The sequence below is a fragment of the Stenella coeruleoalba genome (genome assembly GCF_951394435.1).
Source record: "Stenella coeruleoalba genome assembly, chromosome: 12".
Classification (NCBI taxonomy): Eukaryota; Metazoa; Chordata; class Mammalia; order Artiodactyla; family Delphinidae; genus Stenella; species Stenella coeruleoalba.
The window spans coordinates 33,557,114-33,584,395 of record NC_137158.1 but is presented as its reverse complement, the minus strand read 5'-3'; the positions used below and the strand labels follow the sequence as shown (position 1 = coordinate 33,584,395).

At 35.6% G+C, this 27,282-nt stretch overlaps 1 protein-coding gene across 2 annotated transcripts in view; it reads left to right on the top strand.

Moving 5' to 3' along the window:
• Positions 1-27,282, top strand: part of ASCC3 (activating signal cointegrator 1 complex subunit 3) — a 334,028-nt gene that overhangs the window by 288,019 nt on the left and 18,727 nt on the right. For both annotated transcript variants that reach the window (XM_079939010.1, XM_079939009.1), the window contains one exon: positions 16,051-16,275. In XM_079939010.1, the coding sequence (XP_079795136.1) occupies positions 16,051-16,275 (225 nt within the window). The remainder of the gene's footprint in view (positions 1-16,050; positions 16,276-27,282) is intronic.

The window sequence follows — 27,282 nt, the reverse complement described above, 5'->3', positions numbered from 1 at the left end:
TTCTCTAGTATCACTTTCATTGACTTAATGAAATAATGCATCTTTACCAAGACGTTTAGTTGTACTTTGCAGTCATTTTTCTAATTTGTTTTGCATTGTATTGTTGAATTGATTTTAGACAGAGACTGACAAAATTGTTGACTGATGGCTAGGGATAAATGATAATGTTCAATCAGGAAGAATGCTAAAATGACTAATTTTTAATTGGTTGAAATATTTAAGAATAGTTGGGGACTTCCCTAGCAGTCCAGTGGTTAAGAATCCACACTTCCACTACAGGGTGCACAGGTTCGATCCCTGGTCAGGGAACTGTGATCCTGCATGCCACATGGTGTGACCAAAAAAAAAAAAAGAATAGTTATGTTATGACTCTTGCTTGCTTGCACAACTTTGTAGCAGACTTAGATAATGAGTACTCAGATGACAAAAACCCCTACATAATAGAAAGAACATGACTTTGGAAATTTATACTTGTAAATGCCTGTATTAAAGAATATCTGAAATCAATAACCTAACCTAATTTGAGAAGCTGGAAAAGGAAGAACAAGCTAAAGGAAGCACAGAATAAAGATTAACATTGAAATAAAGGAAATAGAGAATATAAAATCAATAGAGAAAGTCAATTTTAAAAAGTTTGTTCTTTTAAAAGATCAACAAAAATGACAAATCTTTACCTAAACTCATCAAGAAAAACAGAGCATTCAAGTCACTCTGTTTCAGTAATGAAACAGAGGTTATTACTAGTGACTTCACAAAAGTAAAAAGGATTATAAGGGAATACTATAAACAACTATATGCCAAAATTTTGTATAATGTAGATGAAATGGACAAATTCCTAAAAAGACGCAAGCTTCCAAAATTTACTCAAGAAGAAATAGAACATCTAAATTTGGCCTATTACAAGAAAGAGATTGAATTAGTAACTTCAATACTTCCCACTAAGAAAAGCCCAAGCTCAGATGACTTTATTGATGAATTCCACCAAACGTTCTAAGAGTTAATATCAATTCTATATAAATTCTTTCAAAAATATGAGAGTACACCTCCCAGCTCATTTTAGGAAGCCAGTGTTACCCTGACACCAAAACCAGACAAGGATATCACAAGAAGACTTCAGACTAATGTCCCTTGTGAATATAGATAAAAAATCCTCAACAAAATACTAGCAAACCAAATCCAGCAGCTGAGTAAAAAGATTGTACACCATGACCAAATGGGATCTATTCCAGGAATGCAAGATTGATTTAACATTCAAAAAAGGCAATTAATGTAATTCACATTTTAATAGAAAGGGAAAAAAACCACATGATCATGTCAATAGACAGAGAAAAAAACATTTGACAAAATCTAACACTGCTTCACGATGAAAGCACTCAACAAAAAGGAATAGAATTGAACTTCCTCAGCCTGACAAAGCGCATCAACAAAAAACCCTCAGCTAACATCATGCTGAATGATGAAAAACTAGATGCTTTCTTCCTAAGATCAGGAAGAAGATGAGGATGTCCATTCTCACCATTTTATTTAACATTGTACTGGAGACTCTAGCTAGGGCAATGAGAGAAGAAAAAAATTTTAAAGGCATCCAAATTGGAAAAGAAGAAGTAAAACTATTTCCAATTCCAGAAGACATGATCTTGTATATAGAAAAGCCTTAAGGAATTCACCAAAATACTAATAGAGTTAATTAAAATGTTTAGTAAGATTTTAGGTTACAAGATCAATATACAGAAATCAATTATATTGCTATATCCTAGAAATGAACAATATGAAGTAAAATCAAGAAAATAATTTCATTTATAACAGCATCAGAAAGAGTAAAATATTTAGGATTAAATTTAACCAAGGAAGTGTAAGTCCTGTACACTGAAAACTATAAAACACTGTTAAAAGTAATTAAAGATCTAAATAAATGAAGAGATATCCCATGTTCATGAATCAGGAGACTTAATGTTAAGATAGCAATACTCTTCATATTCATCTGCAGGTTCAAAACAACTCCTATCGAAATCCCAGCTTTTTTCCAGAAATTGAGAAGCTGATACTATAGTTCATATGGAAATGCAAGGCAAATAGCCAAACAATCTTGAAAAAGAAGAGCAGAGTTGGAAGACTCACACTTCTTGATTGAAAACCTACTACAAAGCTAGTCTGATCAAAATAGTATGGCAAAAGCATAGTCATATAGATCAACGAGATAGAATCGAGAGTCCAGAAATAAACTGTTACAGTTATGGTCAGTTGATTTTCTACCAGGGTGCCAAGTCAATAAAATGGAGAAAGAGTGGTCTTTTCAGCAAATGCTACTGAAATAACTAGATATATACATACAAAAGAATAAAATTGGACCCCTCCCTCACACCATACACAAAAATTAACTCTAAATTGATCATAGACCTAAATATAGTAGCTAAAACTATAATACTCTTAGAAGAAAACATAGGTGTAAATTTTCCTCACCTTGGGTTAGGTAATGGCTTTTTAGATAAAACACCAAAAGTGCAAGTAACAAAAGAAAAAAAGTGGATAAATTGGACTTCATCAAAAAAGTTCCTGTGCTGCAAGTGTTACCAACAAGGAAGTGGAAAGAAAGTATTTCACTGTCACCAAATGGAAGAAAGTATTTGCAAATCATATAGCTGATAAAAGACTTGCATCCAGAATATATAAAGAACTTTTAAATTTCAATAATAAAAAGATAAATGGCTCAATTAAAAAGGATCTGAATAGACATTTCTCCAAAGAAGATATGCAAATGGCTAAAAAGCACATAAAAAGATGCTTAGTATCAGTAATTATTAGAAAAATGCAAACTAAAACCACAATGAGATACCACTTCATACCCACTAGGATGGTTATAATCAAAGAGACAGACAATAACAAATGTTGACGAGGATATGGAGAAACTGGAACTCTCATACATTGCTGGTGGGAATGTAAAATGGTGCGGCCACTTTGGAAAAGAGTTTGGCTGTTCCTCAAAACATTGAGCAGAATTACCATATGGTGTACCAGTTTCACTCCTAGGCATATACCCAAAGGGAATAAAACATGTTCAAACAAAAACTTGTACACAAATGTTATAGGAGCATTATTCGTAGTAGCCAAAAAGTGGAAACAACCCAAACTATGAATAAACAAAATGAGGTATGTTCTTATACATTTATTTATTTATTTATTTATTTATTTTTGGCTGTGTTGGGTCTTAGTTGCTGTGCGTGGGCTTTCTTTAGCTGCGGTGAGCGGGGGCTACTCTTCGTTGCAGTGCGCAGGCTTCTCATTGTCGTGGCTTCTCTTGTTGTGGAGCACAGGCTCTAGGCATGCAGGCTTCAGTAGTTGTGGCACACGGGCTCAGTAGTTGTGGCTTGCGGGCTATAGAGCTCAGGCTCAGTAGTTGTGGCGCACGGGCTTAGTTGCTCCACGGCATGTGGGATCTTCCCAGGCCAGGGCTCGAACCCGTGTCCCTTGCATTGGCAGGCGGATTCTTAACCACTGCGCCACCAGGGAAGCCCAAAATGAGGTATATTCTTAAAGTAGATAACAGTTGATTCTCACAAGCTGGTTCTAGTACTCCACTGGTTCTCCCCCTCATAACTTTTTTGTTGTATAATTTTCTCAGTAGATCTCTTGATGTTGTTTCTTATAAACTTTAAAACAACTTTTTTAACTTAACGAAATGTACTTCTAAACATGTATAGGTCACCCTTAGCCTGGGGAGATGAAGAAACCTCTTTATTTGGTTTTAACATCCTCCTCGAATTGCCATCTTATTTTCTTTCTCCCATTTGGTGCAAAATAAAAAATGAAATTTCAACTTTCCATTTCTTTTCAATCCATTTATTCATAGCTTCCTATAATCTGGATTGCTATTATTCAAATTTTTCAGAGGCCCCAGTGCCCTTGTAATTATTCAGTGCTATTGTCTTTTCATAGTGCTCATTCTCTTTGATCTTTTTATAGCATTTGACATGAGTTACTTCTTGATACTCTCTTCATCCTTAAAAATGAACTTTCACACCTTATCCAGTTCTTTTTCTTATGATTTGACATTGGCTCCTTTTCCTGTGTCTAACTCTAGTTGTTCTCATTTTTTTTTTCTTGCTTTCACATGTACTCACTTCCTCAGGTCACACCACAATTACAGTTTTAAGTGTTACCTTTAAACGGGTGAATCTCATAGCATAGTCACCAGTCTTGACCTCTGTTATGAACTACAGTTCCAGCTTCTGCTTGTTTAGTGGACATTCCCATTTCATTGTCCCTCTGTGACCCAAACCAGAATGTCTCAATCTTGATCTTCATTATTCCCAGAATTCCTGTCCTTGTTTTGTCTGTCAGTTGTATTTGCATTCTTTCATACCCCCAAGATGAATTACTTCAAGTAATCCATGACTCCTACTTTTCTTCTCCCCAATTCCACGTATTAAACCAGTTACCAAGACGATTCCTTCATAATTTTTTTGTTTCTCCCTTTTTTAAAGAACGTTCACTGTTCAGCTCCTGTATGGGTTCCCATCACCCGATTTCTAAACAATTGTGCTAACCAGTCTCCTAAATGATCTTCCTACTTTAGCTTCTCTCTCTCTCTAATCCACCCAACCCATCCCTGCCAATTTACCTGTTTTAAAACATCATTTGTGGGCTTCCCTGGTGGCGCAGTGGTTGAGAATCTGCCTGCCAATGCAGAGGACACGGGTTCGAGCCCTGGTCCAGGAAGATTCCACATGCCGTGGAGCAACTAACCCTGTGCACCACACTACTGAGCCTGCACCCTAGAGCCCATGAGCCACAACCACTGAGCCCACGTGCCACAACTACAGAAGCTCGCACTCCTAGAGCCCAGGCGCTGCAACAAGAGAAGCCACCGCAATGAGAAGCCCACGTATCACGACAAAGAGTAGCCCTGCTTGCTGCAACTAGAGAAAGCCCGTGCACAGCAACGAAGACTCAATGCAGCCAAAAATAAAATAAATAAATTTATTTTTTAAAAAAGAAAAAACATCATTTCTCCCCTCAAAAATCTAAAATTATGCATATAATACAGCATTACTTCCTTAACCTGGGTATCAAGGCTCTCCACAACGGTCCTTTTTTACCTGAACCTTCTCTCACCTTTAAACATGCTATGTATATGCTCAACTTCACACCTTTGCCTATGATTCCCACCTGGACAATGTATCTAACATTCATCCATGCATCTTGGCTCAGCTCCCTCTTAAAATATTCCCTTATTCGGATGCAGTGGTTGCTACTTTTTCTAAATTCATGACACCAGTGTCTGTTTCATTCATTCATCAATCACTCCTGTATTATCTTGTGGTATTTCTTGTATATTGGCCTATTTTGATATTTCACTTTTAGATTTATTTTACTTTTTGTATATGTATGTCTTAACTCCTGGAAGAAAGATACTCAGTAGATAATAAGTAGATTAGAAGTGGGGTTTTGGGGGTTTTTTTTTGTTTTTTGTTTGTTTGTTTGCGGTATGCAGGCCTCTCACTGCTGTGGCCTCTCCCGCTGCGGAGCACAGGCTCTGGACGCGCAGGCTCAGCGGCCATGGCTCACAGGCCCAGCCGCTCCGCAGCATGTGGGATCTTCCCGGACCGGGGCACGAACCTGTGTCCCCTGCATCGGCAGGCGGACTCTCAACCACTGCGCCACCAGGGAAGCCCTAGAAGTGTTTTAATGTTTCCACTTTGGTTTTTATTTTTTAGTTTTTTGCTTGTTTTTCATTTGATATTATCTCATAGCCTGTAGAAATGCAAATTATAAAGAAAGTCACCCTAAAAAACATATGAAGTTTTAAAGACAGAAGCAAGGTGGTTAAAAAAAAAACAAAAAACTTTGTTTAGCTTTTAAAGATGGATTGCAAAGTGTGACATTTAACCGTACATAATTATTATATATTGCTGCTAATCTCAGTTATTCCCTTTTAGGATTCAAACCTGATAGCCTTAAGAGGAAAATATCTAAACATTGTTAAGCTGTAAGGCATTTTTATTATATCCTTGAAAACTGAGGAATTTTTTTTTTAAGTTCATCAAAGAACAGTTTTTTAAGGACTTAGCTATAAATCCTGGGAAATAGAAGTTTCTGATGGAATTCTTACCACTGAAATTATTTTAAGCACAAGAGACCTGCTGGTACTCACTATTGTAAGATCCCTTAAAATCCAGCTGTCAACCAGGTGGTCATTCTTACACTGGAAAGAGTAAGGTATTATTTCTTGTGCATATTTATTTTTGGCAAATGATTCTGTGCTTGCCCTAACTGGTTGAAGGCCAAACATATGTCCATAAGTTTAAGACATTGATACAAATCAGACACATATTTTCATATAAGCCCTGACAGGAAACACACACAGATCTATGAGTAATTACAATTACATATGTCAGTGTTTTCATGTTTGCCATCTGCATATAATAAAATTATTTTGATATTTCATTTTAGTGAAGCAAATTGTATGCATATTGGACAAATATTTTATTGCTTAACTAGATCTTAGTTTTATCATTTTCCAATAAATGTTTTATAACCAAGGGCTCTTGTTTTACTTTTTTTTTTTTAACTTGTAATCTTATTAAGTTCATTCCTAGTATACCTTTCACTGCATTTTGAGGTTATTGTAAGTTCCATGTAAGTCTAGTTTATAGCAGTCTTTTATTTTAGAGATACACTTTATTCATATGATTCATTTACTTTGAATAGATAATTTGAATAAAAGTAAGAATCATAAGTGCTAGAAACCATACTAATTATATACATAGATTTGATTTTAAAAACAAGTTATGTTAGTTTTTTCATAGATTAATTATTGAATAAAAGGTAATCTGAAATAATAAAGATAAAAATAGGCTTTTTTTAAATCCCTTAATATATCTTGACCTGGCTTGGTAAATGCTAGATTATTTTTCAAATATTATTATAAAATATATAATATACAATTATACAGAGAGGCACAGAAATTAAACAGGGTTCCTATCAGGGAAATTTACTGAAATGCTTTTTCTACAGCTTCAGTGGCCAAAAGACAGCACTGGAATGTGAGAAAATAATTTTGGCTTGTTTTAACGCCTCAGAATGTTACAAATTAATCAAGTGCTACTTAAAGTCTAGAACTCATTAACTTTATAAGTTTTGCTTTTCCCATGACAGAGATTAAGTTATAGCATAAAGCTTCTTTAGTCCCTCACTTGATCAGGTTACCATCCCCACTGTTCAAGTGCTCTCTTACCAACTACTTAGTGAGTTCAGCGTAGGCAGTGCCGAGTCCAGCAACATAAAAGTACTAGTTTACTGTTACGTAATGCTTACACGAAACCACACATGAATCCATTCTGGCTGTTTCTTACCTCAGTAATTTGCTTAGGTAAAGTAGACTCATATAGTTACTGCACCTAGAATAAATACACTCACACATACACAGTCAAACAGAATTCACTTGTTTACACACGCTCACTAAAGAGAAAAAGCAAGGTCGATTTTAAGTATTTGATAAGCTTCTTATTAACGAATCTAAAAAGCAAGCTGTACAACCAGTGGATTTAAGGGCCACAAGGACATGTAAGAGTTACATATGGAATAATGCTACGAGAGTCCTAACTAAACCCAAGTGCCAGCTAATCACTAAAAGACATACCATACCTCAGCAGTGTAGATTTGCCAGATTGTTCTCCAGAGAACAGGCAAATAAGTTAGTGATACAGTGGTGTGAACAAGCCATTACGTAAGAGTGTGTATCCTCAGTCAACTAAAATCAGCGTCCATATACAAGCAAAATGTAGTAGCATACATACATATGTTTGCGGGGTTCTTTAATTTTTTACTTTATGTGGAGTAGCTGAGTCTATGGCATTTGTAGAACAGATTGAGGTTTGTGATGAAAAGGGAAACAAAAGGAAAACTATTGAGTGAACAGCAGGGCCCATTTGATGTGATTATGAAAGATGTTTCTTTATTCTGATTTCTCTTTTGCAATCTGAAGACAGTAGCAGGGGTTGTAAGCAGAGTTTATCATAGGTTGTCAATCACTGTCGTTCAGCATTTGCAGGGAAAATGTCTTTATTCAAGGACAGCTGAGCAAATCAGAGACATAGATTTGCAGTTAGTAGCCTGTCCAGCCAACACTAAATAAACAGGGACAGGGTAGACAAACCAGCCTCTCACATAAAAATATAATGGACTCCACTGACCTCGCTGCCCTCCATTCAGCTTCAATCCCAGTTGCATAAAAGCTTCACTGCCCACTTTCAATTTCCTTTAATTACCTACATGATGTAGATAAGAAAATGAACCTCACTTGTAGTCAGTGATCACACACAGGAAATTAACTAGACAAGTTGTTTAAAATGAGAGGAGTAATTTGGAGGTAAATAGAGTGTCCTACTGAGGAAGAAGTAGCTAGAAAGGGTTTTTGTTTGCTTGTTTGTTTTTAAGCAGGGATTTTATTATTTTACTAGCTCTCTCCGCTGATCCTGGGTTTGCTGCTTTCCTAATCAGTCTAAGTAAAAAATCTCCATTGCAAGTATTCTGAAACACCCAGAATAAAATACTTTGAAGGAGGTAAGAGCTAAGTAAAGTAGTGAAGCAAACACACCACATTCTAAAGAGCTTAGAAAAATTGTGAACTGGAATCCCAGGAATAAATGATCATGGTTTTCACAGGAGGGTCTGGCGGAGTAGTTGAGGGTTAAATAGCAGTGTCTTCAGTGAGTCTTCATTTTAAATTGCTTCCTGAGTCCATAATCAAACCACGAAAAATGAAAATGAAAATGCTGATAATATTTTTATGTATTCTAATTGATCTAAAAATCAATATTTTCTGTTTCATTCTTGTGGTTCACAGCACTTAAACTTTAATTAGAAAACACTGTAGGGTTTCAGGGTACTATAACTATACATAATACTTTGTCTTCAGAAAAGTTGGAGCAAGTGTCTAATATAAATGATTCTTCCTCTTCCCTGTCTCTTCATACTATTTTGAGTTAGGTCACTGCAGAACACTGAAAAGAGCATCTTTCCTCATCACACACTGATGTGCTTTTGTGAACATTTAATTAATATGAATTTAAAAGAAACCTAATTGGAGATTGGAAACTAAAGCCTGCAGTATCAAACCTATAATTCAAGAGGATATAATTTCTCAATATTTTATCTTTAATTTGGCTGTCTCTTGTATTGAGAATATTGTCTTTCAAAGAACGAATATTTCCTGTAACACAGTTACATAAAAATTGTATGATTATTTGGATAAAATGTATGTGCCACTACTAGTAAAGCATTGGTAAAAAGTAATAGTATTTTTGTTTCTTTGAATAATGTTTAAGAATCATGATTTTTTAAAAGTGAGTTAATGAAATGTCATTTTAGATAGGGAAGTATTTTTACATAATTGTAAACAAAGGTTTACAACTGAAAACTGTAGAACAAAACTCAAATAATTGAATCTTAAGCCTCAGTTAACATTCTGTATGTGATCAGACGTGGGGATGATTATTATAGTAATAATGCCTGACATTATACCAAGTCTTAGAGCTTTCAAGTGTTTCATAAACACTATCACGTTGAATCCTCACACCAAATCCCAATTTAAGACAAGGAATTTGGGACTTAGGGAAGTTCAGTTAGTCTCAGAAGATCACATAGCTTGTAAATGGCAGAGCTGCAAACCAACCTGTTGTATCAGTTCCCAGACCCAGTGTTCTCTCTACCACCTCACACCATGCATCCCACCCTCGTGATCTGTAATGTCTCTAAGGGGATGAATTACTTACTACATTCTTTGGATTCTCCTTTAATTCAAACACTGGAAACAGAAAAGGAGGGATCCTCAAAGGAAGTAATAGCTTTTGATGAGACCTCATTTAATTATGGATAATTTTTAACTACAGAAACTATTATTGATTTGATATTTTATAAACATAAATCTAACATCAGCTCTTTGAAGATCTCAAAAACATTGCCTGGGTCAAATTTAATAACGAAAAAGACATTACTTCTCAAAAGAATATATTAAGTAATAAAATCTACATAAGCATTCTAAAGAGTGTTTTCCTATAATAAGATTCCGTGTCCCTCTTTTCCACCTCAAGTATGAACCTTATCCTATCTCTTTTCCCTTTTTTACCTAAAAAAAATGTTTTACTGTCTTTCAGCTCAGTTGAAACCTCCCCAAAGATACCTTCCCTGACGCACTGTTATTATTTGTACTCCTCCTTCCTTATACTTGTCCACTTGTCACTTTACATTTATTCATGGTCAATTTTGATTGAGGTCTGGCTCCCCCACTTCACTGTAAAGCTTCATGAAGGTAGGGGATCGATTGTTTGTTTTTTGTGCATCACTTGTACCCAGCAGTAGTATATGCTGAATAAATATTTGGTAAACAAGTGACTCAGCACACCAAGACCTTGTCCATTGTAGTTATTAAAATGCTTTTCATTATTATTATTAAAGTGTATAGATTTTGCCGAGAAATTAAGGAACCCTTAGCTTAATTAATAAAGGAACCCTTTGATTGCTTTTATGCACCAAGAAAAGGCATCACTAAATTAAGCTTTTCACTAAGATCACTGTCTTTGGGTAATCTACATTAAAGATCTGATTGCTCCCCTAATCAACCTAGAAGGATCTCTCTACTGCAGAGCATTTTTTCTAACCTAAAATGTACTCAGCTGTTAGCAGACTCATCTGATACTGATACTGCTGGCAGTGAGCAAATTCACAATCCTGGTGAAGCAGGGGATAAAATAATTCAAGCAGAATTGGCGTGGTTTGGAGAACAGTGGAGTCACATCTTACATGGAGTTCAGATTCTAAAGCAAGCAAATACAATAAAAATCACTAATGATAAAATTTACTCGAAAATAACCCCAAAAGTAGAATAAGCATAATTTTAGTAGTCAGTCTTGTTCAAATACACTGGTTCTCAGTGAGTTCAACACTACTAGTCTTCCCTCTAGTGTTGGAGCAGATCATTGTTTCTTTAGTTTAGCACCACATGAAGTAGTTGACTTGCATTTAGAACTCATAAGTCATACTTTATGAAAAAATGTGCATCTTTGGATACTAGAATCATACGTCACAGAAGGATGTTCACACTTTCAGAGGTATTTGGGAACTAAGACTGGGAAATACCTAGTTTATATTCTTGCCTCCCAGTCAGTCAATCAATATCTAATCTCTCTCTCTCTCTCTCTCCCTCTCTCTCTCTCTCTCTCTCTCTCTCTCACACACACACACACACACACACACACACACACACACACAGTATGGGGAAGAGGGGTGTGTATGGTATATAATCAGATTTGAACAGGATTGTACAGAGGGAAGTGGATTACTTAGATAACACTATTCATTAGTGCTTTCAGCCAAATTCTTACTTTCCATATAATTTGATTTTAATTTAACTTTTCATATAATTTGTAAGTCTAAACCTATTTCCTACATAGCTAAAACCTGGAGGACCAATACAGTTTACAGTATTAAAATAGCTATTCGGGAGTTCCCTGGTGGCGCAGTGGTTGAGAGTCCGCCTGCCGGTGCAGGGGACACGGGTTCATGTCCCGGTCCGAGAGGATCCCACATGCCGCGGAGCAGCTGGGCCCGTGAGCCACGGCCGCTGAGCCTGCGCGTCCGGAGCCTGTGCTCCGCAACGGGAGAGGCCACAGCAGTGAGAGGCCCGCGTACTGAAATAAAAAAAAAAAAAAAAAAAAAATAGCTATTCGATTTTCTTCTGGAAAAAGATCAGAGGAAGTTGTATTTTATGAACAGTAGAAAGAAATCTAAATATGAATAAATTTTAAACTGTGAAAAAAAAATTTTTAAACTGTGAAACAGATTTAGAGCTGATTTCTTCTCCCTCCACCTCCACCCAGCTATCTGGATTGTGGTCCTCTCTTTAAGTGTATTTTGCACGCTTAACAGAAAGCTCCTGCTCACTGAGTGTTCCCAACCTCTCTTCTATTAATAGCATCATCATTCTCCTCATCCCTGAGGCTTAAACCTTAGACCCCTCCTTATCTGTTTTTATGGATCTGCTCATACTGTTTTCTGTGCCTGGAATGCAAGGAATCTTTCTCCCTCTCTCCTCTTCTACAAATTGTTCTAAGGCTAGAACAAACAGTATCTCTTTTAGGAAACTTTCCAACACATCCAATTCACTTCAGTGCTCTTCTCTGAATAACAGTATTTTATTCTGCACTTAGAATAATTATTTATATAAATTGTTTTCTCCGATATCATTTTAATTTCCTTTAAATAAAAGGTCATGTTTTAGATTTCTGAACCATCTTTTTCCTTATCTGCTGTTATATTTTTCTTAAGCCATTTGGCAAGGCTAGGATGGATAGGTGTTGATGGGGTTTTGGATGGAGCCCAGATATTAGGTTGAGATGTGTTAGTTGTCAGGTGACAATGCTTCAGTCCTGAAATTCACCTGAAATCAAAAATAATAGCACTGCCATATATAACTGGTCCCTCTTTAGCAGATGACTTCGGAGAGAGCAGGAACGAACAGAAATGGCATATGAAAAGAAAACCAAAATGACACATAGGGGCAAAACATTATTAACTGCTAGTGTGTCAGCATATACTTCTTATATAAAACAGCACAAAGTGGTAAAGACAGTGTTCAAAATAGTGTAAAGTGCTGTGATATTTTTGACTATTGCAAAAACAAAGACAAGACAATTCATGAATGAGAGAAAATGTAGTGATTATTTTAATATTCCTATTAAATATGTTTAACTGAATATTATAAAATTTTGTTTATTTATTCAGTTCAGTTAAACAGAATGTTCCAAATATTCACTTAGGATATTTTTTCAGATGTTACATCAGTTGAAATTATTTTTACACATTTTTCAGTCTCTTGGACTTAACCATTTTCCCCCCCATTATAGGGCCTTTGCATATACTACATACTGTTCCTAGAACACTCTTCACGTCTCTGTTCATCTAGTTACCATCTGCTCATCCTCTATATCATAGCATATCTACCTTTTCCTTCAGGAAATTTTTATGACCTTACTAGGTCAGATTTCTTTGCTAAACTCTCATGCTTTTATGTATTTCTTCTTCATAGAATTTGTCACCATATCAAATTCACATTTATTTATGTGACTGAATAATGTCTGTCTCCCTCATAGGGTGTATATTCAACAAATATTTCTCACTGTTTCCTATTTGTTACCCTTGTTCTCTGTTCCTGTTTTTGTCTTCTACTTTCTCTGTCTGTTGTGGTCTTAATTGAGCTGTTTATATGATTCCATTTTCTCCTTTCTTAGCATATCAGCTATACTTCTTTTTTTGCTTTTCTTAGTGGTTGCCCTAGAGTTTACAGTGTACATTTACAAGTAATCAAATTCCACTTTCAAATAATACTATACTACCTAATGGGTATGGAATCTTATAATAATAAAATAATCATAATTCCTTCCTTCCATCTCTTGTATCATTGCTGTCATTCATATCACTTATATATAAGACAAGTCATATACATAGGCATATAAAATACGTAAGCATACATAATTGTTCAAAAATATTATTTTGAACAAAGTGTTGTCTGTTAGATCAATAAAAAAATAAAAGTTTTTATTTTACCTTCACTTATTCTTTCTTCAGTGTTCTTCCTTTCTTTATATAGATCCAAATTTCTGACCTATAGTATCTTCCTTCTCTCCAAAGAACTTCTTATATTTCTTGCAAGGCAGGTCTACTGGTCTGCTGGCAACAAATTAACTCAATTTTTATTTGTCTGAGAAAGTTGTATTTCTCTTTCACTTTTGAAGGATAATCTCACAGGATATAGAATTCTAGGTTGGTGGGGTTTTTTCCTCAACACTTTAAACATTTCACGCTAGTCTCCTTTTGCTTGCATGGTTTCTGAAGAGAGTAATTCAGAAGTAATACTTACCTTTGTTCCTGTACAGGTAAGGTGTTTTTTCCCTCTGGCTTCTTTCAGGGATTCTTCTTTATCTTTGATTTTTAGTAGTTTGAAGATAATATGCTTAGGTGTAACTTCTTTTTTTTTTTTTTTTTTGCTGTTTATTCTGTTCAGTGCTCTCTGAGCTTCCTGGATCTGTGGTTTGGTGTCTGACATTAATTGGAGAGGAGGGGAATTCTCAATCATTATTGTTTCAAATATTTCTTCTCTTACTTTCTCTCTACTCCTTCTGGTATTCCCATCATACATATGTTACATCTTTTGTCGTTGTCCCGCAGTCCTTGGATATTCTCTTGTGTTTTTTTCAGTCTTCGTTCTCTTTGCTTTTCAGTTTTCAGAAATTTCATTGATATATCCTCTAGCTCAGAAATTCTTTCCTAAACCATGTCCAGTCTACCAATAAGCTCACCAAAGGCATTCTTCATTTCTTTTAGTGTTTTTGTATTCACCATTTCCTTTTGATTCTTTTTTAGGATTTCCATCTGCTTCCATTGTTCATTTGTTCTTACATGCTGTCTATTTTATCTGTCAGAGCCGTTAGCATATAAATCATAGTTTTAAATTCCTGATCTGATAATTCTAACATCCCTGCCATGTCTGGTTCTGATGATAGCTCTATTTCTTCAAATTGTGTTTTTAGCCTTTTGGTATACCTTGTAATTTTCTTGATAGCTGGACATAATGTACTGGGTAAAAAGAACTGCTATAAATAGGCCTTTAATAATGTGGTGAGGTGGGGCATGGCGGTGTAGGGGAAATATTCTCTGGTCCAATGATTAGGTCCCAAGTCTTCAATGAGTCTGTGCCTCTGTGCTGTGAACTTCACAGCCATTTCTACCCTCACCCCTTAGGTGGGACAGGATGGCTAGAGTGAGCTGGAGTGGGGTATTTCCCTTCTTCCACACGCAAAGCTTGAGCTGGTTACAGTTGGGTACTTCCATTCCCCAGGTCAGTTAGGTTCTCATAATATATCCCAGCAGGGTTAGGCTCCAGTTAACTAGTTTCTCCTGAGAGCAGGCCTTGTTAAGAAGGACAGAGTGCTCTAAGGTATTTCAGGATGGTTCTTTTCCCCTCCCCTTGCTAGAAGCCCAAGGCGATTTTTCTCTGATATTTACTGCGGGAATCTGGTTGAGCTCCTAAAGGTAAATTTCACAGTATTGTGGGGGCCCCCTATGACTGGGTCCCCCGGGAGTTTTTAGCTCTCGGAGTTGTCTGCACTGTACCTCCCACAATTCATCAGTTACAGTTCAGGTTTTCTTACCTCGACGCTGATTGCCAAGGCATTTTCTGCTTGTGAGCCTCTGCTCCTCTTAGCCGTGACTCCCTGCATTTGCCTGTGTTTCCAATCTTGGAGGCAGCGGTTTGCCCTGTGTTCTGCCTTCTCATGGATTCAAGACGAGTTGTTGGTTTTTTCAACCTGTTCAGCTTTTTACTTGTTAGGATGGAGTGGTGGCTTCTAAGCTCCTTGCATGTGGAACCGGAAACCCCCAAATTTGAACAATTTTGTTTTAATCTAATTTATTACAGTAAGTCTTAAGTTAATGATCTTGGTCTTCACCCTTTTCTTATCTCACCAACCCTATCCTCATCCCCCTTTCTCCCAGCCCTGTCTTATTTCTTCCACTCATTCTATAGATCCTCACTTAAATATCTCTTTTTCCAAGATGCTTTCCCTGACCTTCTAAAATAACTAAGTCCCCAAACTGAATATCCCTTCAGCACTCTGTGCTTACCATATCATAACATTCATTTCCACTTTCAGGACTTGTTTTTCCCTGTTGAACTCTCAGTTTCTGGTTCGTTGCCCGGGTCCACTGTCAAGCATAACATTTGATGCTTACTAGGATCTGTATTGTTTTTGTTGACTGGATAAATAAGAAGAGCATTCATGAATTTCAGATGTATTATACATTACTAGCTTTTGCTTAATATTAATAGTAGTACTGACCAAAGCAGAATTTTAAGGGATATGGTTGTTTTACAGTTTTTCTAAAGCATGTTTTAAATGTCAGTAGTTAAAGCTAAGAAGTACATTAAATATTATACTTTTGATACAGTACATTTATATGTACATTATATATATATGGGTTTGTTTGTTTTTTCAGGATGCAGAAGAATACACAGATTTGCCAGTAAGACACAATGAAGATCATATGAACAGCGAACTGGCAAAATGTCTTCCGTTGGAATCAAATCCTCATTCATTTGACAGCCCTCACACCAAAGCTCATCTCCTACTGCAGGCACATCTCAGCCGAACCATGCTGCCCTGCCCAGATTATGACACTGATACCAAAACAGTGTTGGACCAAGCTCTCAGAGTATGTCAGGTATGAAAGTCATTTCCAATTACCTACATTTTCTCCCATTCTTTCTGTTTTTTTTTCTTTTTAGAATAAAATATACTTGCATTTAAAGATTTTTATTGTAGCATTGTCGAGAAAAAATCTGGTGACTCAAATTAAGGATTTTTTTTTTTTTTAAATTAAGGATTTTTGAAGGAAAAGCAAATATAAATGCAGTAAGATAACAATTTTAGTCATCCATTCAATCAAAATTTACTGAAGGTAAACTAAGTGCCAGGCACTTTGCTAGGTTCTGAGCATACAGCAGTGAACAAACAGAAGAGAACCTGCTGTAATGGGCTTTCACTAGAGATGGCAAAGACAGACAATTAAAAATATAAGTCAAGGGGCTTCCCTGGTGGCGTAGTGGTTGAGAGTCCGCCTGCCGATGCAGGGGACGTGGGTTCGTGCCCCGGTCTGGGAGGATCCCACATGCCGCGGAGCGGCTGGGCCCGTGAGCCATGGCCGCTGAGCCTGCGCGTCCGGAGCCTGTGCTCCGCAACAGGAGAGGCCACAGCAGTGAGAGGCCCGCGTACCGGGAAAAAATATATATATATATATACATATATATACACATATATATATATACATATATATATATGTATATATATATATGTATAAGTCAAGTGTTGATCACTGCTATTTTAAAATAATAATAAAGCATAATAAAGGATATGTGGAGAAAGATGGAGGGTGCCATTTTGTATTATTTTTTAATGTGGTATTCTGGGACTGTCTTTCTTATGAGGTAACATTTAAGAAACAAAGGAAGGGAGTGAGCTGTGGGGTTATTCCAAACACTAAGAAGAGCTAGTGCCAGGATTCCTGTAGGAACTTACTAGGTATATTCAAGAAAAACCAAGGCGGCCATCGTAAAAAAGATGAAAAGGGGTGGGTAGAAATGAGGTCAGAGAGGGGTGGGAGTGGAGATTATAGATAAAATGGGGTCAGGTCACGTAGGGAGTTTGTAAAACCATGGTAAGTCTTTTGGATTTTACTCTGAATGAGGGAAGCTGTAGAGCAGTGGTTCACTAATGGTTATGGTGTCTATATCTATGAGTATTTACCATATTAATGAAAATGGAAACATTCTCAAATATTTATTACTTCATTTTAAAATAACACTAATATACCCATTATTATGTAATGATTTTTCATGAAAAATAACTATTTTCCAAAACAATTAGTGAGAACTGTAATAGCATTTTACATTTTTGCAAGTATCTTTCATGTCTAGCTTAATAGAAGTCAGCTAAATTCGTTTAACACCTTTTGCAAGCAGTCTGTTACAAGATGGTGTTTTAATTGAAGTATATGAAGGAAATCCAGCCTCACTGAGGTATGTAGTTTAAAGAAGGAAGAGTATTTTTATAGCCTTTTCAGAAAATTATAAATATTCTCTGATACTATACAAAAGCTTGACATGTTATATTCCTTAGTTAGTTGCAATGTGGAATCTGAAACCATATCAATGAACTTTATACCTTGAAAGCTGTAAGGCTAGGCAAGAAATGATGGTGGCTGGACCAGGTTGGTATGGGTGAGACTGGTGAAAATTGGTTGGGTCCTGTATATTTTTTTAAGGAGAATCTGCTAATGGATTGGACAAGGGTTTTTAGGGAGAGCAAGGAGCCAAAGATGATTCCAAAGCTTTTCTCCAGAGCAAGTGGAAAGCTGGAGCTGCCATTTGCTGGGAGATGCCTGTGAGAGGAGCAGGGTGGGAGAAGCACACCTAAAGGATTGAGCTTATAAGAGATTTTGATTTTCTACATTATGGCTTTTTGGACATTTATATATAAAAAGCATTTTTTAAGATTTTCAAAAGACTGATGTTTTTAAAGGTAGGATAAATGAGTCTGTGAAGATTTGTGTATAGGCATTTGCAAAATTAAAGACTTAGAAATAACCCAAGCATCTTTCAGGTTATAGAACACTGCCAAATATTACAATTCCATTTACTAATTCTGTATCTGTGTAGAATATCTACATATATATATGAAAATATATCTAGAGAGAAGATCCAGAATAGTATTGACCAAAAGATTAAGTAGCCGTCTCTGTGTAGCAGCATTTGGGATGATTTTTAATTTCTTCTTTATGCTTTTCTGAAATGTTTGAATGTTTTCAAATGAGCTGCTAACAATTTTATGATCAGGGAAAAAAACGCTTAATTTTATTATTTAAAAGAATAGCCCTGTTTCATAAAATAGAGTATGCACAAACTATCAGGAATTAGAAGGGAAATAATAAGGGAAATAATAATAATAATAAGGCTATAATAAACAAGTAAATTATTTTTACACCTTTTTTGTAACTAACACTTGGTTTATCTCTCTAGGAAGATGGTTTGCCACTCTTCATTAGTCACAGTTTATAAACGAAGGTTAAAGTTCCTAAAGTTTTAGCTGTGGCCCTGGGTACTCATTTGTGTTTCCTCTAGCTATTTTTTCCCCCTCAAACACTGACCTGTTAATGAACTCAGGGGTCGGGAAGGGTTGGAGAGATGTTGCAGAAGGAATTAAATTTTTATACTTACAGGTATACTTAATAGGTGTACATATTTATATCATATATAAAAGTTACAATGTATATCGACTCATGCATACCTTTTCACCACTCAGTTAATAATGATTCAAAGGCTATATAATAATAGAAATTAGCGGTTTCACAAGAAGTCTATTTCTAAATTTACTGTAAGGGAAAAGTATTCAATCAGGTACTTTTAACCTCTATTTCGATATTATGTACAGTTTCGTGGATATTTATATTTCTTGATTTTTTTTACTCCTAAATAACATCTAAAGAGAAATAGTTTTCTCTTTAATTATAAAAGTAATACACTTCATTGTAGAAATTTGGAAAAACAATGTATGAAAATTAAAGTCATTCACAGTAATTATATCTTCACCCCCATCAATATGAGGCTCTTTTTTTGTTAATGAATTAATTTATTTTAATTCAAAAAATTTTTTTTAATTTTTTCATTTTGAAATAACTTCAGACATAAAAAGTTTGTAAAAATAGTACGATGAAATTTCCATATATCTTTCACCCAGCTTCCCCTAATGTTAACATCTTGCCTCAGTACTGATCCAATCCTGTTAAGTAATCTACAGACCTCATTCCAGTTTTGTCCATTTGGATTTTATCCCACTAATGCCTTTCTCTGTTCCAGGATCCAGTCCAGGATCCCACATTGCATTTAGTTGTCATGTCCACTTTAGTCTCCTTGACTTTCAGGACGTTGGCACTTGTGAGGAGTATTGGCCAGGTATCTTATAGAGCTATCCATCAGTTTGGGTTTGCCTGATATCCCCTCATAATTACATTGAAGTTATATATTACTGGCAAGAATACCATAGAAGTGATGTTTTGTCCTCTCGGTGTATCATATCGGGATACTTGTGACATGGATGTGTGTTATTACCGGGGATGTTAACTTTGTACACTTGAGGTGGTATCTGCCAGGTTTCTCCACTGTAAAATTACTTCTTTTCCTTTTGTAACTAATATGTTGTGGTGATATACTTTGAGATTATGCAGTTATCCTGTTTCTCATCATATTTTCCTACATTATTTTCATCATCCATTGGTGACTTTTGCCTGAAACAATTATTACTACTGTGATTTTCTATTCCCATCATTCCCAGAATTTCTGTTTTCCTCCATTTATTTATTTACTTTATTCATTTATTTATTCATTTATTTATTTACTTATTTATTTATTTATAAGTATAGGCTCACGAGTGTTTGTTTTTATTAGAGAGTGGTTTTAGAGACTAAAATCTGGGTGCTTGTTGACTCCATCACTGCCTGGATATTATTGCCTCTGGCCCCCTCAGTGGGCAAAGCTAGGAAATATAAGTATGTATACATAGACATCTATATCTATTTGTATATCTGCTTAGCTATGTGTGTGTGTGTGTGGGTATGTGGAAAACATTTGTATTCATAAAACCATGAGTTCATTCTAATACCTCTAATTCCAGTTTAACACCAAGGGTTCATTTTAGCCTTCCCCTTTTTTAAATTGTAACTCTTTTCTCCACCTGTGAGAAACTTGGCTCTCATTAATCAAAATATGTTTACTCAATTCCTCCATTCTAGCATACTCCTGATGTAGTTTTAGAATGACTAACGCTTACTCCTGCACAAAAACAAGTTTACTAACTACAGTAGTTGTGTATAGTTCTTTTTTGTCTTTGGAGGCTCAGAGTTTCTTTTTCTTTTTGCATTTACACAAATACACACTTGCTCTCTCACTTTCTTCCTTTGCACATTTTTATCATGTTATTTTATAACCTTTTTTAACTTAATAATTTACAACATTAAATGTTCTTCTCAAGCATAGTTTCTAATGGCTGCACTATATTTCTTCATAAGAAGGTCATAGTTTACTTAATTAGTTCCCTGCTGTCAGACATTGTGTGTGCAGTTTTCCTTTAGTGTAAATTATAACATTAGTTATGCTTATAAATATGGATTTGGCTTTTCAGAAGCCACCTGGAAAGAAACTTAGTTGTAAAGAGATGGCAACCAGCTTCATATCCTAAATCCTCTCATTCCTGCAGTTTCTTTGTAAGATTGTGATAAAAGTAACAAGTCAGGAAGAGGAAAGAATATTAGGGTTGCTAATGGAAAATCTGGGGGGGAAGTCGTGACTTGATAAAATTTCCCAGGACTGAGTGACAGTTTTCATCATTGTACCCTATTGTTCTCATTTGATACATGGATACTGTTGGCCTAGAAAGCATTGGTTCAAGCAGTTTTCCAAGCTGCCGTCCTGCTGGCTAATTGAAAATTATACTACTGCCCTCATGGGACATCAGCATGACCTTGTGTTCTGTGTATGGGACTCGGTGCCACCAGCTCTTACTATAAATTCAGCTCTGCTACTTAGAGCCTTAGTATAAGGCCTTAGGCAAGTCACTGAACCCCTGCTGTCTGAGTAAAAATAACACCTTACAAGAGTGGGACATTAGTTAATATTTATAAAGTAAACAATGATTTGAGGACTCGAACTAGGTCTATCTTAGTCTCCTCATTCTTAGTAATTCTTTTACTTCTTTGCTTTTTCATGGTCATTTAACTCTAAATTTTTTATTCCCTTTAATTTATAGAAATGTACCTTTTACATGAGCTACCATTTAGATTATGAAAACTCTGTATGACTACCCGTGTCCTGGGGAATCTTTTACAAAAGAAAAACATAGTTGTTTTAGTACTATTCACTCTGGCTTGAGGTCAGAATGCACTGTATAGCCTGCCTTCTCTTCTTGTACCCATTTGAAATTATGTATCAAGGTCATTTATGTCATTTTTGGGTTTAAGGTGTTTTTGTCATGGTTCTTAATATTTTACTGTTACTAGCATTTCCATCTCCATCCCACCCAACAAAAATAAGAGTAAAAATTTCTGTACATATCTCAAATTTTTTAAACCTGCTTAAAATACACTAGTTTATAAATTGAGCAATTATGGAATTGATTATTCTTGCCATTAGTCTTTGAGATTCTCTTCTTGATTATGTTAACTCTAAAATATATTTGTAATATGTAGTAAATGATGTGACATATTTTGTGTGCCAGATGTACCCAAGAAAAACTCTATGTTAGCTTTTATGGGAAGATGATACATAAGAAATGCCAAAAATTAAAGTGACTTGCCTAAATTTTTCAAATTTGATGGCAAAGTCAGAACTGATGAAAAGTGTCTGGTGTTTTGATTAGCCCCACACAGTTTTTTTAATCAAGGGACAAAGAAATTGGTTTTCAAAGAAGTCAGATAACCTAGTTAAAAGGTGATCTTTTGAGGCAGTCCATGCTGAAACCAAATGGAGATACCAGGACTTTAAATCCTGCTCTAATAGCTCTGATCTTTTCTAATAAGCGCCCTAAGTCTTTACGTTAAAATCATCTTCATTTAAGTGAAAAATAATTAAATACCAAGCCAAATAGTATAAGAGTACAGGTTTATATCTTAGCCACGCCCACTACCTCCTCTGTGGTATCTACAGCAAAACTGCCCAGTAACTGGACACTTTCAGATGTTTAAGGAAGAAAGGGAAACCATGGCTCGAGGAGCTGACTCAGTGATCTGAGGACCAAAGGGCTGTGTGATTCAAAGTATAATTGTGCTGTCAGTTTGCTGGGTTAATTCTGGAAAGTTGCTTTCAGATATAGTAGAGGCCATATTTACCCTTCAGCTAATGCTATCTACCTTGCAGCCTAAGTTTAATAGATCAAAACATCTGTGTGCACGGTAATACTCTTAACGACTACAAGATACACCTCATGAAAGGAGAACACACACACACACAGAAATATGACAGTGTAGATTGATTAGAAAGATCTCTGGAAACCTATGCTTCCAAATTGAAATTGGAATTAATGTATATTAAATACCAAATTCAACCAGAATATTTGGAGAACTGCATACCATCCCTGTACTCCACACCAAAAAATTGCTATGTAATGACGGTCCATAAGGCAGGCCATCATTAACAGTGGTGCTAGTGAACATTTATTGAGGATTTTCCTTGTACCAGGCTCTGTTCTACTTGCTTCGTATTGCATAGACTCATTTGCCCTAATAATCCAAGGAAGCAGTACAATTATTATCCTTATTTTACAGATGAAGACTAAGTAACTTTCCCAAGATCATAGCAGAAAGAAAAACAGTTTTCAGCATAGGTTGGATATATAATAAAAGTTTATCTTACTGGGTTCCCTTTGCCCTGTAAAGATGGATCTAAAAATTGTACTCAGGGCCTAGTCAGGATTTATTTTAAAATGTGAGAACTTCACAGGAATTTCTACATTTTTTTAGACCAAGAATTCCCACTAGAACATGAATAATATTTTTTAATTAATCCCTTCTTTTCAATGTATACTCAAGTCACCTCCCTTTAATTACTCTAGTTCCCTTTCAACAGTCTGCCTATAATTACTTTAACCAGTTTCCAAGAGGGACTTGTTAATATGACTGATATTTGTAATTGCTTTATTATATCACTCTATAGTGTCCAGTTGATATGTTTTTTGTTTCAGCTGCTTATGATCCTTCTCGAGGTTTTTATATCATGCTAGGTAACGCAGTGAATTAGCCATTTACTTCCTCAGAGTCTCCCCTAAAACTACAATAATTGGAAATAATGGGGGGAAGATCAGATCGCTGATACAACCACAGGAAGAAAAAGGAATGCCATAATAATTATAAGATACTCCTAATAATAAGTAGTAATGCACACTATAATGACTGTGCTTAGGTTTACTATTACAACACACATACACACATTTTATGTTCCTCTTTCATTCTTCACCGTTTGCCTTCTCTGCTTAGGTTAGGTTCTGGGCTTCTTTCACTGGGTAACCACCACCACCACCACTAGCGGGGCTCCCCTGGAGGCAGCTTTTGTCCATCCCCCTAGTCCTTTTTGAAAAACTTCAAACGTCTAGTAACAATAGGCAATTTCAGAGATTCCCTGTCCCAAGATACAGAACTACCAATTCCCCCAAAAGATAACAGACATCTCCTCTTTACTATTGAGGGAATGTGAAGTTCTGTATTCTGTATACCAAGGCACATGTTTATATAGATTGAATTCATGTTCCATTGCACTAATGGAAGTAGGCAAAAGGTAAACCAGGAGACTGGCTTTGAAAATAATTTAGGTGATTCAGTGCCTGAAAGGAAGACCTTTAAGGAGCTACGTTCTGGTGGGTAAGTTTCCATTGTTTCATAAATTCTTGCATCTGACTTTAATATAGGAGCTGTCATTTTACATCATTTTCTTTAAGGCCCAAGTTTTTTTGAACAACTAAGTTTCCAGCCTTTCTTCTCTTTCACACGAGATAGTATGTAACTCATATACCACTCAAATTAATGTTATCATGTTCCAATAGGATTTATCAATTGTCACAAAAGGTGCTTGTTAAAAAATAACTTTAATAAGCTGCATAAATAGAGAAAGGGGGAAATGTACGAACTGGCATGCTTTCCTCTGTTCAGAAAACCCTCGTAAATTTGCAAAACCGAATCCCTAAAAGTTTATTGGTAGGGTTGTTGTTTAGCCCAAACTTCAAAACAATAATTTGACCTCTTTATCTCTCTGACAGTTTCTGATAAACTTAAAGTGTATTACATTTCAGATAACTAGTATCGTATATTTTCTATAACCCACAGCTATTCTGAAAACACATTGTGTCTTCAAACTATTTTTTTAAGTATTTTAATCAATAAACTTAAGATATGAATGTATGCATACATTAGAGTCTGAGAATAGAAAAGAATAGGATAAGGGAAGCAAAAGATACAATGATATGAATATTTTTTATTGATCTGGTTATTTTAACTGAGAGATACTTTGACTATAGCTGGGTCTATATTTCTATTAACAAATGATCCCCATTTTTAGTAGATTAAAAAGCTAGAAATATTTGATGATACCAGGAGATAGAACTGCCATGGAGCAAGGCTAACATAACCTTTGAGGAGTATTTACCTATGGATGCACTAAGCACAGGCTCAGTGGGCTATAAATTAAATGTATTGAAGAATGTCAGTGTCAATTAAATGAACAAGTTCTAGAATCATAGAGTCAAATACAGTTAGCAGTGAAAATAGTCCAGGTGGTGCCGAGCTTATCAAAAGAAGTACTTGGTCAAATCCTTAATCCGATACTTGTAAGAAATGTTTTGATGTAGCAATGATAGATAAAATCTCCTGTATATTCTTAGTAGAATCCTTTCACATTTTTTTAAATGCTTATAATTATTATGATTAGATCAAATGAAAAGCTTATCTTTAAGTGGACAGTACAGCACAATAGAAAGCTTCAGAAAGCTTCTTCAAATCATTTTGAGAAAAAGATGGAAGGGTGATAAATAAATAATTTTTAGACTTCCAAAATTGGATTATACATAATTAGTAATCTACAAAGAGTTCATTTCTGCAACTGAAGTCGTTAAAGGATCCTAAGATGAAAATTACACTATTAAGTTTTAAATATATCTTTTATATTTTTATGGGTATGTTTCAAGGAATATTAATACTATGAGCATACATTTGGAGGATTCTGATTCATATTCAAAATATGCTGGAACCTCATCAATAACTATTTATAGTGTCACTGACTGTTAAGGTGACTTGGGCATAATTCTTGGCACATAATAGTTCTCAATATATCATGGGTGAATGGAATGAATAAATGTTTCACTTTTTCCTTTCTAGTTCTTTCTTAAGAGAGGATTGAAAAGGGAGATTTACTGTGTGTGGATTCTCACAATGTTTTTAAAATTATCTGCCAAATCTGAATTGTCTACTAACAAATGTAGTCTGTTTGTTGTAAACATTCATGTGACCTTATCAAATGCATAGAGACAGGGAAGTCTAATTCAGGCTGCTTTCCTAGCAAGACTGCCAGGAGCTCATATCTTGCCATAGAAGCCTAGTGAGGTTTCATTAATGGATGTGTATTTCAAAACAAATAATTTTAAATGAACTTAATCCTGAGTGATTTTTCTTCCAGATGCAAAGATCTGCACTGTGGTGCAGAATCATCATCCAGCTAGTGCTTATTTTATCCTGTATCAAAGTTACATTTTAATTCCACAATAGAACACCCAAAACACCTAAAACAAAGCACCATTCCCCACTACAGACGCAACACAGAGCTAATGCATTTAGCATTTCCAAAACTAACACAAATGTGTGGATTTTGAGGTGTAAAACACCTTCACTTACTCGTGTGGATTTACAGGTGATCTCCCTTCAAGGACTATAATATAATTTGGAAGGCTATTTCCCCCTGGATGACTCTACCTGTAAGCCTTTGAGTGACAATTTGGTGCTGGTTTATTGACGATATGATGCTATTATGAAGGATCCTTCTACCTCCAGCTCTTCTCCTCATACCCACATAACAACCCTTTTCCCGTTTGGGGCTGTAGGAAATGAGTAATGCTTAACCCATTTGTGTGATCAATTCACTTAAGCAGCTACTGTGAAATGTTAATCACAACTTTAATTTGTACTGCATTAGCATTTTGATTAACTTGTAGGCTTGCTAGCACACTTGAAGCGCTTTTACTCATAGTTACAGCTCGGAAATGACTTTTTGATTAATTAAGTTTGTTAGACAGCAGCTGAGCTTCCTGAATGCTAACCTTCTGGGGGTAAAAGTTCAGGAGAAAGTTACTGTGAACAACTGTTGCTATTGAAAAAGATTCTTGTAAATATACTTATAGCATTTTAATTATTGACAAAATATTGTATCATTACTTGCAGCTGACCTGAACCTTTAAAGGAGTGTGCCTTTCTGTCAAGAAAGCTTTTCTTCAGGTTTTCCCATCGTTGTAAAACTTCCGGGAGCTCTTGAACTAAATAGTGCAGTTTCTAGCAGATGTCTAACAACTAATGTTTTAACAGGCTGCCTAGGATGAATTTCCATAGTTTCTTTTTCAGGTAAACTTTGTATTTTAGAATAGTTTTAGACTTACAGAAAAGTTACAAAGATAGTACAGAGATTTCCTGTATATCCCACACTCAGTTTTCCTCTGTAATTAACATCTCACATCAATATGGTACATTTGTCACAATTAATGAATCTTTATTGATATATTATGATTAAAGTCCATACTTATTCAGAATTCTTTAGTTTACTTAATGTCCTTTTTCTATTCTAGGAGTCCATTCAGGACACCACATTACATTTAGTTGTCATGTCTCCTTAGGCTCCTCTTGGCTGTGAGTTTCTCACACTTTCATTGTTTTTGATGATCTTTCCATAGTATTTTGCACTTTCATGATGTTCCATAAGTAACAACTTGGTTTCTATAAATTAATGAAATTTTTTTTCTCATTCTGGACTAAATAAGTCTTTCTCTTCAACTCTGACCATGTATTATGTTTATGTCATTTCATTTGAACAAACGTAGCAACATTTTCTAGCCATTTCAACCTTCCTCATGACCTTATTTTCATGTGGTTTTT